Here is a 14,493-nt window from a genome sequence, read left to right as displayed (position 1 = left end):
GCAAGATAATTCTGTCTGGCCCTGAACTTGTGTGGAGGATGCCATTTTGCAGAGCATGACCTCACGTGTACTGTATGTGCAAGGTCACAACGCATGGAGGATGCCACCTTGCGTGCCAATACAACTGCATGCCTGGCTGAAAATTTCACGGCATGCCACTGCCTGGCAAGTATTGTCACAGCTCTACGAAGGAAAGCTCTCTCACTAGTTGGTGCAACAAGCACAAGGATTAGTGATCATTTTACTATAGATGGAATAACCCATAAAAGTCTGTGAAATATAACTGCCCAAAGGGATTTTATTATTTATTATTGTATTATCTTAGCGCCTAGGATCCCGTTCTGCTAGTTGCTGGACAAACACATTTCTCCTCGTTAATTAGCAGGACACACACCATTGTAGCAGGGGGAGCAGCATTACAACCAGCCTTGTGTTAATTTTATTTGCCAATGAGAACGAGTTAGATATGTGTAAACAAAACCATAGAGACCAAAGAAGGATTCTGCAGTAATGATCCAAAGCGGTACAGTAACGCTATGGTAAGCTGTAGCATTTTGGACCTTTCCAGCACAATCCTGGTGTATATATATTTTCCCATAAGGGATTTTCCAATGTAAAACGAAGTAAAGCTACCTCAGCTTTGTTTTAAGCTCTTGCCAGGTCCTGGCATTCTGTCAATGCTCTGGCCTGTGTGTCGAATTTCTCTTGTCTCTGCCAAGGGGAAGGCAGGTTTTAATATCATGACTGAAACTCTGTAAAGGCCTTTTGCAAGTGACTTTCCACAGACCTGACTGGAGGATTTTAATTCTCGGATTTGTACGGAAATTCGGCAAGGTAAGACGTATTAGCATGAAACACCACACTAGGCAATAGGACATGAATCATTGAATTTCCCCAGGCGAGAGCTTCAAAATATGCTATTGAGTCAACTAAAAACCTTCAATTGGTTCACCGCTGCCCCTGAAACTAGCTAATAGTCAGAGGTCCTTCTTCACTTTTGTGTGATAGCAAGGAAAAGTGCTCACTACCCATTCTATAATAAAACAAAACAGTGCTATTATTATGATTAATAATAATCATCATCACAATAATAGGGAATCTAAAGAATAAGGAGAGCTCAGAGGTACAAAGATGCACATGCACAGGTCTTCATTACTAAGCAAAAAGTAATGTATGTTTCAAAATCAACTCCCTAAATAAGGGCTGCAGCAATGGAAATGGATAAAGAAAGGTGCCACAGGAGCATGACACTTGTAAAAAAAATCTTAAGGACACCAGAGGTTGGCTGGAGCAGGATAGTTCATGTAGATCCACCACTAGTGGCGTATACAGAATTTTATGATCCTAGGGGGAGAATGCAATAAGAATTCATTAGTCACATTTGCAGAATGGAGCTCAAATACTACAGTCCCTCTGGAACAAGTATTGTATTGGCTGAAAAGCCATATGTTTCATACATACCTTGGTTAGCTCTTGTGCATTCGCAAGATTGTCGACAGCAATAGCCAAGAAGACATTCAGGAGTGTGTCTTTTAGGCAGCAGCTAAGGAAATATCTTCACACAGTGATGGGTTAAATAATCTTCCATTTATATTCCCCACCACCACCACGACCACCACCACCACCACTGCCTGCAACCAACAGAGTATTACAGACATGGGAAAAGGAAAAATCTAGTTCCCTCCTGCCAACATAGGATTGCACTCTACTGAATATTCTCCAGTTACAAATTACCCAACTTCATCACATGCATTGAGAGACTATTCCACAGTGTAGGAGATCTGACAGTTTCATCCATTCTTCCCCTCCAGTTTCTCCACTCCACCATGCTGACTCAAATACATGCACCTACTTTTTGGCTTTCTTCATTCCCCCCTTACTTAAATATCAACCAATGGCTGACAAACAGTTTGCTCTGAGACAATTCTTCCATCTCTATTATACAGTGGTCACCCTTAAAAAGGAAAATATCTTCTCAAGTTAAATTTGTCTCACTGCAATGTGACATACTAGCTAGAGGAAAATACAACTTATCACAATGAAGTCAATATGGCAATGAGATTATTGCTTCCTTTATCATTGGGAACTACTATAGGCCCTCTCTGTTCTTTTTCTTTCATTTATTATTAGGAGGACCACTTCATTTTTACTTATGATTTCAGCTCCTCCTTACTCCTTCGTATTTTTTTTATTGTGACCATTTTTGGTATTAGTTTGCAATAAAGCAAAAGATCAATTACAAATAAAATAGTACATACACATAAGGCAGGGCATATACAGCAAACAAACAAAAACAAGTCCACAAATCCATCTCAGAAAGAATGCCATGCTGTTGTGAAAATACTTGATATATTACAACAAGATGTTCAGCTCTAGATGTCCTGTGATGGCTGTCTGAAGTAGTGATGGATCTGCTGAATGGGATCCTAACATGATAATGAAGATGATCTTGCACGTACTTCCTCTAAAGAATCCGAAAGTCATTTACTACTATAAGTGCCTATGTGTGTGTATAGGGGTTGCTTCATCCACCAGAGCAAAACAATGTAGTTCTTTGACACCGTAATTGTTGCACAAGAACTTAAGGCAGGAATTGAAAATATACTAGAGCCAGCTGAAATGCCTGAAGGAATTTTAGGCAGACAGAATGTAATTAACTACTAGGCCGTGTTTGCTGGTGTGGTCTGTGAGCTGGGAAAGACGGACAAGGCACTACTATGGGGAACAAATGATTTATAGGAGAAAGGAATGAGATAGAAAAGAGCGAAGGAGATAAAGGGGAGTATGGCAAGGAGGAAGGGTGTGTAGTATAGTTAAGCAGACCTTTCCATGGCAGCTAAATCTAAGGGCAGGTCTACACTATGGCAGGATTCGACTTTCTGAGATCAATCCACCAGCGGTCAATTTGGTGGGTCTAGTAAACTGATACAGTCTAGTAAAGACCCGCCAAATCGACTGCAGATCGCTCTCCAGGCGACCCCAGTACTCTATCCCCGAGACGAGTACGGTAAGTTGATGGGAGATTTTCTCCCATTGACCCCCCCACAGTGTAGTCCCTGCAGTAACTTGACCTAAGGTACGTTGACTCCAGCGATGTTACGTTGAGTAGCGTAGGTCGACTTACCGCGTAGTGCAGACATAGCCTAAGACAGGATTTAGGGAAACACTGGGCTAAGTACTCATTTAACTATGTGGGTGCTTTGCACTTCTCAGGCAGTTCTCCTAGGAGGGCAACTGCCCACACACACCCCCCCCCCCAGTGTCCAGGGGATCTGTGGTGGCATAAATTCCCAGACCCCTTAGCTTATGGGCACATCAAGGATGTGCTCAGAGCACCCTGAGCTCCAGCAGCACTCAGCTAGCTCAGAGCAGGCTGCTTAACTCAGTGCCTGAGTCTTTTCTCAGTTATGCTGAGGGGCCACTGTGATGAAGCAGAGAAACGGCCCCTCAGCATAGCAGAGGTAAAGAGAGTCTTTGAGCTCACCTCGTCCTGCCCCATTATACTTGCAATCAATGCCAGGTCTGGAGGGGGGAGGAAAGGAGAGAGCCTGGCTCAGTTTAGGGCTGACTGGCAAAGAGGCAAGAGATACTTGCCTCCCTACCTCAGAAGAAGGGTCACTAGCCTACCAGCTGAGGCAGCCATCCGGGAGTAAGTACTGTCTCCCTGGCCAAGGGAGACTAGGAGCTTCCAGCACCTGAGGTAACTGGGTGACTGATGCACAGAACCATTGTAGGGTTCAGCCTCACCAATCTTATGACTGCCCCACTTGAAGGAGCCTGGGTCCATGGCAGGGCATTGCCCAAGATTCACAAAGGGGTACTGGGACACAAGCCACCCTAGTGAAGGGACAGTGGTAGGAGTAGTCCAGAGCATGTGATTTAGACTCCTTGCTGCAAGGGTCCCCTGTTTAGGGGGTCGACTCACACAGGTCCCTGGTCTGGGACCCACTGGAGAGGGAGGGCCTGGGTCCCTCTACCCCACTGCCTAAAATCCTGAAGCACCTCCATTAGGGAAAGAAGGGGCCAGAGCTCAGGCACACCAACCCCTAGGCCTCCTGGCCCTACAAGCACCTTCTTATAGCCACATTAACTCCGTGCACGGTGACACTAAGCAACAGGGGTTGTGTTTAGTCAATCAGTGAGCTACAAAGCCAGAGAAAGGTCACTAGGTCTGTCAGCTTCCATGGGTATGTCTACCCTGCAGCTGGGAGTGAGCATCCCTGCCCGGGTTTACAGACTTGTATCAGTGGGGCTCGCACTGGCGTGCTAACAATAGCTGTGTGAGCACTGCAATCCAGGCTCTCAAGCCCTCCCAAACCCAAAGGTTTGAGAGCCTGAGCAGCAACATCAACACCCCTGTTTTCAGCACATCAGCGCAAGGCCTGTTATCACGAGTCTGTCTACCGGGCTGTCATCTCAGATGGCGGAGTCTGTAGAGATGATTTCCCTGGTTCTGAGAAAAGCTGGAAATGGTTCCTTCTTGTTTGCAGGCAGGGCAGATAGGGGCAATGGGAGAGAGAATATCCTTCCTGCTGAGCCAAGTCAGCAAAAAAAACCCAACCCTCTGAAACAATCATTCCCCACCCACCATGCTGTCTCCTTAATGATTGCGTTTCTGACAGACATTTGAGTTCCATTAACTTTTGATGGAAAAGATACTAATTTCCCAATTCCTGTTTACATGCTGATTGGAATATGAGGTTCTAATTTAACAAAATGGAGTGGCAGCTGTGACGGCTGCATTACTGCTGTCAGAGGTCACTGCTGCCATTCCAAGTGACACAGCTATCTGGACTTCTTCCTCTCAGGTGCTTCCGATGCTTTCAAAATGCCTCCGAGCAACCAAGTCAGAAACCCAATGGGGTTAAATGGCAGTCACAGAGCTGGCTTCCAGCTCCTATCCCCTGCATACACACAGGCAGGAAAAGCCTCCCGTAACGTTGTTAACCGCCGCCAATATATCTTTTAATGGGGTGCGCTGTTTGGAGCCACCTTCAAACTGATACCGTCTGGTAAAATGGGAACTTTGGGACCATGCAAGTCACAAGAAGACCTTGGCAGCACCCTGGTTGTACCAAGCACTGCACAAAACTTCAGCATTTTGCTCAGATTGTATCTTCCTGGACACAATCCGCTGGTTAGCTAACTTCAGCAGCTTTTGTTCAGCATTGCCTTCACTCCATAGTTACGAAGAGAGGGCCATCACAGGCTGCTTTTGAGGGATAGATTTGGCCTTGAAGTTTCATTTAGGACACTCCTTCTAGGTCTTGATTATATTCAAAGTTGCACTTGTGTACAAAGCAACACTGAATATAGACAAGGCCTTACCTTATATCAGGTCAGATTCTTTTCTCCATCCCAACAGTGCCATTCCCATTAAACGTACTGAGACAGAGCCAGCAACAGGATTTTGTGGAACTAGAAATAGAATATAAACGAGAATCTCAAGGTTTGGGGGGCTTTTTGGTTTTGGTTTTTAAGCAAGTTTCTAGCCCTTTTCCTCGCAAAGAGCCTCGACAACATAAACTGATACAAACAACTTGGCTGCACTATTGAAGCAGGAGCTGGGGATACACCCACTGACCACATTTAAAATGAAACAGTTAAGTCTCCTGAAGAATCATCTCATTGACTCTCCCCACAATTCTTAAGCTGGCTCTGTGCAGAGTGATGTGATCACAGACCATAGTGGGCAGGAAATAATGTATGCAGCAGGCGGGGTATCAGCAATACATTGCTTTGGAAGCCCACCTTCAATTGCTAAAACAGGCTCTCTAATCAGAGCAGAATTTGGTCCATTTCTTTCCAAGCTCCTTCTCCTAAGTAGTAATTCATCAAAGGCTGGCGCTGAGAACCTGAAAATAAAGCCGCTCCTTAAAGAGGAACCACAGTGTCTTCTTTTGCTTTGCTACTGCACAGCCTCCCAGCTGGAGCACACGTTAGCGAAGAGAACCTGTTCCCAGAGCTGATCTGACATCAGTGATGCAAGTAAGAAAAATGAGAAGAGCCATGTACATTTCAACTCCAGTGAAAATGACCATGGGAAAGGGTCGTGGTAAACTAGTGTGTGCCTACTGAACAATCCAGGTTGGGAAAGAAGCGTTCTTTTCAAGCTTCTAAGAGGGTATTGCAAATGACAGAGGCGGGAACAAAATAGTAAAATTATCGTTCAAAAAGTAATTAACAGTGTCCCTTTAACTGATGGATTAGAAATAGAAGAGACATTATCTGTCATATCTAATCCACTATCTGGCCGTTGCATGATTGTTCCCTAAAGGATAATAGATATATTGTATCCTACCAATATTTCTCCTTTCTTTATGCCATTCTATTACTTCAGGTTATACCTACTTGTGCCGCCAACAGTTTAACATCTAGAAAAAATATTAGGGAGAGTTGGTTGGTTGGTTTTTGGCAGATTCCATTTATATTTCATGTTCAGACATTTCTGATTATGTTGTACCTGACACAACATAAGCCATTTGAAAGTTATGGTTCACTTTTCTCTGATATATGAAAAGAATGCCCCCTGCATGCCACGAGCATTAAAAATGTATTTATTTCAATGAAAGATAGAGGTGGCAGCGACCTCACTGAAATCCTTTTTGAAATATCAGCAGGAGTACCAGTGGGCTTACCTCTGCTATTCCCCGAGTGATCAAGGGAAAGAGACACTTTAAAAACAGAACAAAAAAATCCCCCACATCTGTTCTTCCTAATCTGTTAGATTCTCATGAATGTTAATTGGAAATAAAGTTACATGGTTAGGGAGCAGAGTAATCCCAAATTTACTCTATCAAATTATACTGGTCTGAAATGCTTAGGAAGACCTATTTCTACAGAGACAAAATAAGCCATACTCTGATGTCACTTACGCTGGTTTAAAACTAGAGAACCTCCACTGAAGTCTTCTTCCAGATTTGCAACAGTGTACGGTATCTCACATTCGAACCTGGTCCAGGAACTTCGTTGGGATGAATTGGCCCTGTTATAGTGAGTTCCTTAATGTCATAATCACTTTTCAGTTGGCTTTCTTCTCCTCCTGTGTAGTTCATTTATGCAAAAATTCCACAGCGGTGAACTCATTTTCACCCACAGGATTCACAGAGAATTAATGAATCACTCTCGACATATCTTATTCTATATATGTACATAGTGCCCCGAGGATTCTTCTATTTGCATTACAGGGTGTGTGGCACTTAGTTCAGGCTGCGGGCAACAGACATGAGAAGCAAAGTTTTGGTGGCTCTCTCCTGAATGAGCTGAGTGAGAATCCCAGAGGCACATTACTGAGCACTGAAATGGGCAATAATGAAAATGAGCAAATAATGAAAGCGACCTGAAGAAAAGCTCTGAGTAGCTCAAAAGCTTTGTCTCTTTCAGCAAAAGAAGTTGGTTCAATAAAAGGTATTATAATAATGAATGGAGATATACCTATCTCACAGAACTGGAACAGACCCTGAAAGGTTATTGAGTCCAACCCCCTGCCTTCACTAGCAGGACCAAGTACTGATTTTGCCTCAGACCCCTAAATGGTCCCCTCAAGAATTGAACTCACAACTCTGGATTTAGCAGGCCAATGTGCAAACCACTGAGCTATCCCTCCCCCATCTTATGTCTCTAAAACAACGAAAGAGCCAGGGTATTAAAATGTCTTTAAAAATGTTTTCCTCAAGTGTAATTTTCAGCTGGAACTGTCTGCCAGTTAAAATGGAACTTCAAAGTGGTTAGTTCTACAGCATGAGGTCCCTTTTATGTGTAAAATTCTCATGGTTGGGGATGCTCAGCCCATAAATCTAGTTGAGCTGCTAATCATGTTCCAGAATTGGAGATAATGACTATTTTAATCTAACCCTTTACCGTCTAGTCTGCTCTCTGCCTCGAAAAAAAAATTTCATGGATTCAATGAAATCGATAAAGAAGTGACAGTACAAGAGATTTCAAAGTGTCTCTTTATGGCATCTGTTCTTGGCAGAGTACGGCAGGTAGGTGTGAGGATCTACGCAAGTTTCAGACACACATCAAGAGGAGTGTGGGTGGAAACACACAGAGAAGAGGCTCTCCTTGCATCCCTAACAAAGAGGAAGGTTGGATAGCTGGAGCATACAAGGAACATGATGTTGGCCCTGGTAGGCGAGTAGCATGGAAATGAAAATAAAACCAGGATAGGAAACAGTGTATCAACCAATGGGAAACCCTCTCTCCTTCTCCCTTGCTGTATGTCCCTGTAGTGGGGTGGTGACCCGCTCCGGCTCAGAAGGGGTTAAAGCCAGCCCTGGGAGAGGGCTGGGGCTGCAAGCTAAAGGCGCTGTGATTGGGGAAGCAGCCACAGCTGAGCCACGCCCCAATAAGGCCACAGCTGGCCCTATAAAAGGCTAGTGAGCCAGGAGCTGGCAGTCTCTCTCTGGCCATAGAGAGAAGGATCTGGCTGCCTGGAAGCTGAGCAGGGTACAGAGAGTGGAGCAGGGCTGGGGGAAGGCTAGAGGAGCTGGGGAGTTCCAGCCTGGCAAACCTCCAAGTTGCAGGCCTTTGATAAAAGGCCAGGAAGGGCACTGGGGTTGCATGAGGGCAGCCCAAGGGTAGACAAAGGCAGCAGGTCCAAACCCTCCTCACTGATGAGTGGCAATTATACTTCAGTCCGCCCCAGTGAGCGGAGATTAGATAGTGACTGGCAGTAGCCCAAGACTGAGGCAAGGTGGGGATAGGGGGCTGGAGGTTCCCTGGGGAGGGGAGACACAGATCTGTGAGGGTACTGCCAGGGGGCTGCACCTTGGCCTGAAAGGGGCACCAGGGTCCAGGAGGGACTCGGGTCCAGCGGCAAGCAGGACACTGGCCTGCAGAGGGCACTCTGGAGCTGGACATGCTAATTCCCTAGATGACCAGCAGGAGGTCCCACCCTGTGACAGTCCCTCACAGCATTTCATAAAGGGCAGGGCTCTTCCTAAGCAGGTCAGGACAACATCTTTGGGACAGTCTGGAGAAAGTCTCTATGGCTTTTGTACTTCCCTAATTCTGGACTGCTCCAGGTACTGGAGTGGCTCCAGATGCATGTTAGGCGAGCCTCGGGGACTGCTCTAACCTCCAGCAGCTTTGTAGAGCGGTCTATGGACTACCCAGAGCACACACCGCTCTGTCCACTCCCTTGCCTGCCTTCGGCATACCTGCGCTGCGAACCATCTCACACAGCTCCTTTGCAGGGGGAGTTCCTCCCCCTTTTCACTAGCAGATTAGCCTAAAAGGGGCTGGTGCAGGGAAGAGAATCTGTCCCTTGGTGGCTCTCAAATTGAACAGTACTCTTTGAAAACTACGCTCTGGCTCTGATTTGCCACTCCATTACACAAGTTTTATGCTGGTGAAACTAATGAATTCTGTGGAGTGACATCAGTGTATAGGAGCAGAGAACTACCAAGGGGCGGCGGGGGGAGGAAGGATAAGAATGGAATCCGTATACTTTAAAAAAGCATTAGATCTCAGTCTCTTTACGGTTAAAAGCCAGCCTGTTTCTCCCAGTCGCTCTCTCAATGTGATAATATTTTCATCTCATTTTCAAATGCCAAGCCCTAAGGATCCAGAGCTCTTCCCTCTTCCCCCGCCCCCTCCCAATTTCAGAATCTTCTTATTTCCAGCATGGTCTCTGCACTGCCTGAGATGGAGACCCTCGTGCAAAGACCGAGCCTGTCTCCAAGTAGTAGATACTGCTGCTCACTGACAGGCTGAATTAGAGCTGGGTAATTCCGAAGACAGCATCTAATGTGACAAGTACAACTCAGGTGCCATTTAATCTTCCTTTCCCTATCATATTGCCTCACGCTGAATACGGAGAAACGTGCAAAATGAAAGGCTTGTATGCTGCTGTAAATGTGCACTTACCTTGTTTTCTCACCTCTCCCCCAAAATGATTCTACATGGACTGTTTCAATACAGCTATTCTCTCCTGCCACCCTCCCTTTAATACAAATTCCCAAACAAACATCTTTTTTGACCTGGTGCAAAGGCTGCTAAGCCTAAAGAGGCTCTCTCAGGTAGGAGGGGGCTGTTAAGGCTCTTCTGCCCTGCTATAGGACCTTTCATCCAAAGACCCTGAAGCGTTTCACAAAGGTGAACATTATTATCCCTATTTTACAGGTGGAGAAACAAACTGAGAGACAGTGAGATCAGGAGTAGTTTACACTCAAACGTTCACCAAATAACTAAGGCCGTGTGTATACATACAGCGCTGCAGCTGTCCCGGTACACTTTCACCGCTGCAGCATGTGTGGTGAACACGCTCTATGCACCGAATAGTACAATATGTTTAAGCTAGATGTGTTGTTTGTTGAATTAGGGCTGAAAAGTACACTTTTAACTTGCTTTTAGTAAAGAATTTTTCACCTCCATAATTCATTACTAAGTATGCAATTACTTTATCACAGCATATAACAGTGGTACCAAAATTACAAGGTCTAAAGAGAAATCTAATCAATATGGTATGAGTGTGGTGACTTGGTATCTAATAAATATTTTCTGGAGTATTCTTGAGATTAGAATTTGCTAAAAGTAGCAGGCATCAATGTCTACTAATCAATTCATACATGATCATATAATTTTACACTGAATAATTAAAAGACTCAGTGTGTTAGAGCAACAGGCTGTGGCATGCATGATGGTGCATTTTATTGAATCCTGATCCTGCAGTCCTTACTCAGGCAAAACTCCTACTGATTTACGGACTGGCATAAGCTATGTTGGCACAAGAAGCTCTCCCGTCGGCATAGCGCTGAGCACACGAGTGCTTATGCCAGTGTCACTTCTGTCACCCAGAGGGTGGAATAGTCACACCCCTGAGTGACATCAGTTTTGCCAGCCTAGGCTGTAGTGTGGACCTCGCCTACATTGGATTTCATTTCAGTGCAAGTATGTGTGCGGAGACACTTCTCGCTAAAAGGTTCTATTTGGATTTATCTTAAATTATTTTCTCCCTGGCCTAAATTCATTCAGTATGGGACTTTCTTAATTTGAAGTAAGTGTCCACACACAGACTGCTGTGAAATACCAAAAGGTATGAATTAAAACCAATTTAGTGTTTGGAGCAGGTCTGTGCAGAGGGAAGCCCTAAGTGACTTACATAAGGTCACCCAGTAAGCCAGCGGCAGAGTCAGAATAGCACTGAAGTATCCTGCCTCCCAGACTTGGGTTTCAACCACGACACTGCATGGCCTTCTAGCACTTCAGGAGGCTGGAGCATCCTGAATGCTGATTTGCCAGTGAGAGACAGCATGTCATACCATGGACAATTCATACTGAAGTGCAAGGATACAGTTACCAAACAGAGTCAGGACGATGAAGTAAATGGAAGAGAACATTCCTGAGTGGACACCACCTTGTGATACTATCCCATGATACATCACTGCATTCCAGTCTTCGCCAGTCAGTATCTGGGTAGTTAAATATGAGAGAGAGAGGAAGATGAGCAAAGGATTGGAGTGTTTAAGCATCATTTATATAAGCATCATCTGATAAGAAGGCCACTGCAAAGGGGTGTGCCAGAAACCCGTCCAATACCTTCAGTTATTTAGCCTTCTTTTGCCCATAAGAATTTCTAGAAGCTCTTTCTGAAGATCAACTGCAACCCTGTCTACCAACATGGCTACGCCGCCGCTTACACATCTACCTAAAACTGGCAGTCGCTTGCATTTTTTCTGCCTCCCTTAAGAGGATAGGGAGAGAGTCCTTCTGAGAAATCCAGTCAATTACATTACTCAACATACATTGTTTAAACTATTTTGGTTTAGATAAAACCAAAGTAGTACAGTGATTATTGGGAGGTACAGCAGCGAAAATAGGTATTAACCACCAGACTCTATAAAATTCCTTCCAGCCAGCTGGGGATGGTGCGAGGCAGGATTTATGGACCCACAGATCCAAAGCTTGGGCTGGGAGGAGGCCCTTGAACTCAACAACCCATGAGAGGGCCCTGTAACCGGAGACATCTGTGGTCTGCCATGAGGGCTGAGGAGTACTTGGGACCACTGGCAGTAGGAGGCCAGTAGCAGCCCTTAATAGCTGCTCCTTAGTCCTATTCCTGCTTCAAAACTTCTTCCCTCAGCGGACTCTGGGGCTGCCTGTTTTCTGCTGCCTGGCAGCACCGGCACTGTGAGGTTGACGGCTGGACACAGAGCGAAGACTGCCAGCATGCAGAAGCGGTAGCAGCCCTACTCCCATACGCCCTTGTCAGGCCAGCCCAGTGGAATCTTCGGTTTCCTTCTATTAATCAGTCATGCGTAGGGGCCAAGATTTCCACAGCTTCATCTATGATGTTTCCCATGGATGGGAGAGAGTCACTGACTTCACTCCACATGGGGGCAGGAGAAGAGCCTGTCTCTGGCAGGGGGGAACACTACCAGCTGCCTATGGGGCAAAGGCAGATAGAAGCAGATGTCTCCTGATGCAGGAGGTACCCTGGCTGTGGGTTGTGTCTGGGGTAACTGGAAGAGGTTTGAAGTTGGGTGTACTAGGGAGGGGATACCTGGGCAGTGTGCCATGGGACAAGTGCGGGGTTTCTGAGTGATATCTGGTGGGTGCTGAGGGACAGGTGGAGGAGCTTAGGGGAGCTAGCTGGCATGTGTTGGAGTAGCTAGAAGGATGCTGAGGAGGTACCAGGGTGCAGCTGGAGGAAGTGAGTGTGCTAGAAATGGAAGCGAGGCAGAGCCCAGCAGTGAATCTCTCACCTTCTTTTTCAACCAGCCATTTCTTTCACCTCAGCTCCATGCTTTGCCCTGGCAGAGTGACAACCAGCTGAGCAGCAAGAGGGGTGGGCAGAGAGGCCATCTGGATTTTTGCTCAGTAAGCACCACTCAGCAGCCTCGAGGAGCAACCGCGGAACCTGCTTCCTACTCACCTGCCCCATTCTCCATCTGTCCCCTCTTCTACCCACCCTTCTCCCTTGCCAGAAGCATTGCACCAGGCTACCAGCCACAGCTGCTTCCTCCTCCTGGCTGCTCCATGCAGCTTGGCTCTAGCCAGGGAGCAGTGAGAGTGGAGGGAAAGAGGCAGCTAAGATACAATTTACCCTCAAAGCAGCCCTAGTGACCTGGAGGAGAGAAAGCTGGGGAAACCCTGTTGCCTCCCTACCAGATCCTACAGGGCTGCAGGCAGGTGCGATGGGGCTGAGGCAGATATGAGTGTCACAGGATACGCTGGACACTTGGTAGCCCCACCATCTTGGTTTGTCGGAAATAGCAGGTGCAACACTGTCCAACCCTGGTCCGCCAATGGGCGGAATCAAACTGGGGATCTCTGGCGCTTAGTGCATGAGCCTCTACCACATGAGCTAAAAGCCAACTGGCTGTTAGCTAAGGCTGTAGAGCAGACTCGTTTTTTCTCTCTCTCTGCCACTAGATAGGACAGAGCACCACGCCAGAAGGCGTGTGGGTTACAAAGGGGTCTGGTCGGCACCTGCTGCTCCCTGCCGTCTTTGACTACAAGGTGCCACAGACAGCCAAACATTGCAGACAGCAACCACCAGGCCAGAGAAGCACAAAACTGAACATAGAATCTAAATGGAGAACATAATTAGAAGGAGGAGGAACCTTGGCTTCATAGGAGAGGGATTGTGACTTGCTATGTACTTGTACAGGGCACAACACAATGGGACCCGGATCCTGATCAAGGACTTTGGATGCTGACACAATAACAATACATAGTACACGAATAATATCTAAACAAACAACGATTAATGAATTTGTCTCAGCCTTTGAAAAGCATCACAGCTCCTAGGTGCTCATTCCACATCAAAACTTTCACTCTTCCGAGCCTCTGCCCTCCCCATTTTTCAACAACTTTCTTTGTGTTTTCAGCACTCTGAAATTTGTGCATCCAGCGTTCTGATTGCCAAATATGGGGGATTTTAATGATAGCACTTCTTAGTGCATTAGGAAATGTTTTTTTGGAATTCATTACTCCAGCCCACTAACAGAAAGTTTGAATGGTCTGTAGCTAGTAAGAAAATAAAATATGATGTATTGTTAGCAATCAAGACCCACGTGTGCATGATATACTAGAAAGAATTTCAGATTTCAGACTGCCCACCAGCTGCTTACCTTGGGAAAGGCTCTAGCCGAGATACAATGATGTTTCTTATGGCAGATTAGCAAATATAGTGCAGTGTGTATATCCTAATGACCACTTAGGGACAGAGATTCTGGTCTCAGTTACACCAGAGTAAATCTGAAGTAACTCCAGTCAATGGATTTACTCTGGAGTTACACCAGAATAACTTGAGTATCTGACTCTGGCCATTGGTCTCTCAGCACTAGTGCTGAATGAGTTCTGAAAAACAGGATTCACAAACACTTGATCAAATAATTCCCATGAATTTGCATTTGCTTTCATTTTGCTTTCCAGGACCATTCATGTGAGTGAATTTGGTTCACAAGAATGTTCAGGGAAAGAGGAGCTGGGGAAACGGGCATATGCATGAAAAATCAGGATGGAAGTTTTTAGGGGTCAACTGGA

At 45.8% G+C, this 14,493-nt stretch overlaps 1 protein-coding gene across 9 annotated transcripts in view; it reads right to left on the bottom strand.

Moving 5' to 3' along the window:
• The window catches only part of CACNA1B (calcium voltage-gated channel subunit alpha1 B), a 521,426-nt gene that overhangs the window by 155,403 nt on the left and 351,530 nt on the right, over window positions 1-14,493 (bottom strand). For all 9 annotated transcript variants that reach the window (XM_075060705.1, XM_032765199.2, XM_075060699.1 and 6 more), the window contains 2 exons: window positions 11,297-11,414; window positions 1,462-1,529 (listed from right to left, as the gene is read on the bottom strand). In XM_075060705.1, coding sequence (XP_074916806.1) covers window positions 1,462-1,529; window positions 11,297-11,414 — 186 coding nt within the window. The remainder of the gene's footprint in view (window positions 1-1,461; window positions 1,530-11,296; window positions 11,415-14,493) is intronic.

The sequence above is a fragment of the Chelonoidis abingdonii genome, chromosome 24 (assembly GCF_003597395.2).
Source record: "Chelonoidis abingdonii isolate Lonesome George chromosome 24, CheloAbing_2.0, whole genome shotgun sequence".
Classification (NCBI taxonomy): domain Eukaryota; kingdom Metazoa; phylum Chordata; order Testudines; family Testudinidae; genus Chelonoidis; species Chelonoidis abingdonii.
Note: the sequence above shows the minus strand (reverse complement) of the source record. Positions and strands in the feature narration are given on the sequence as shown.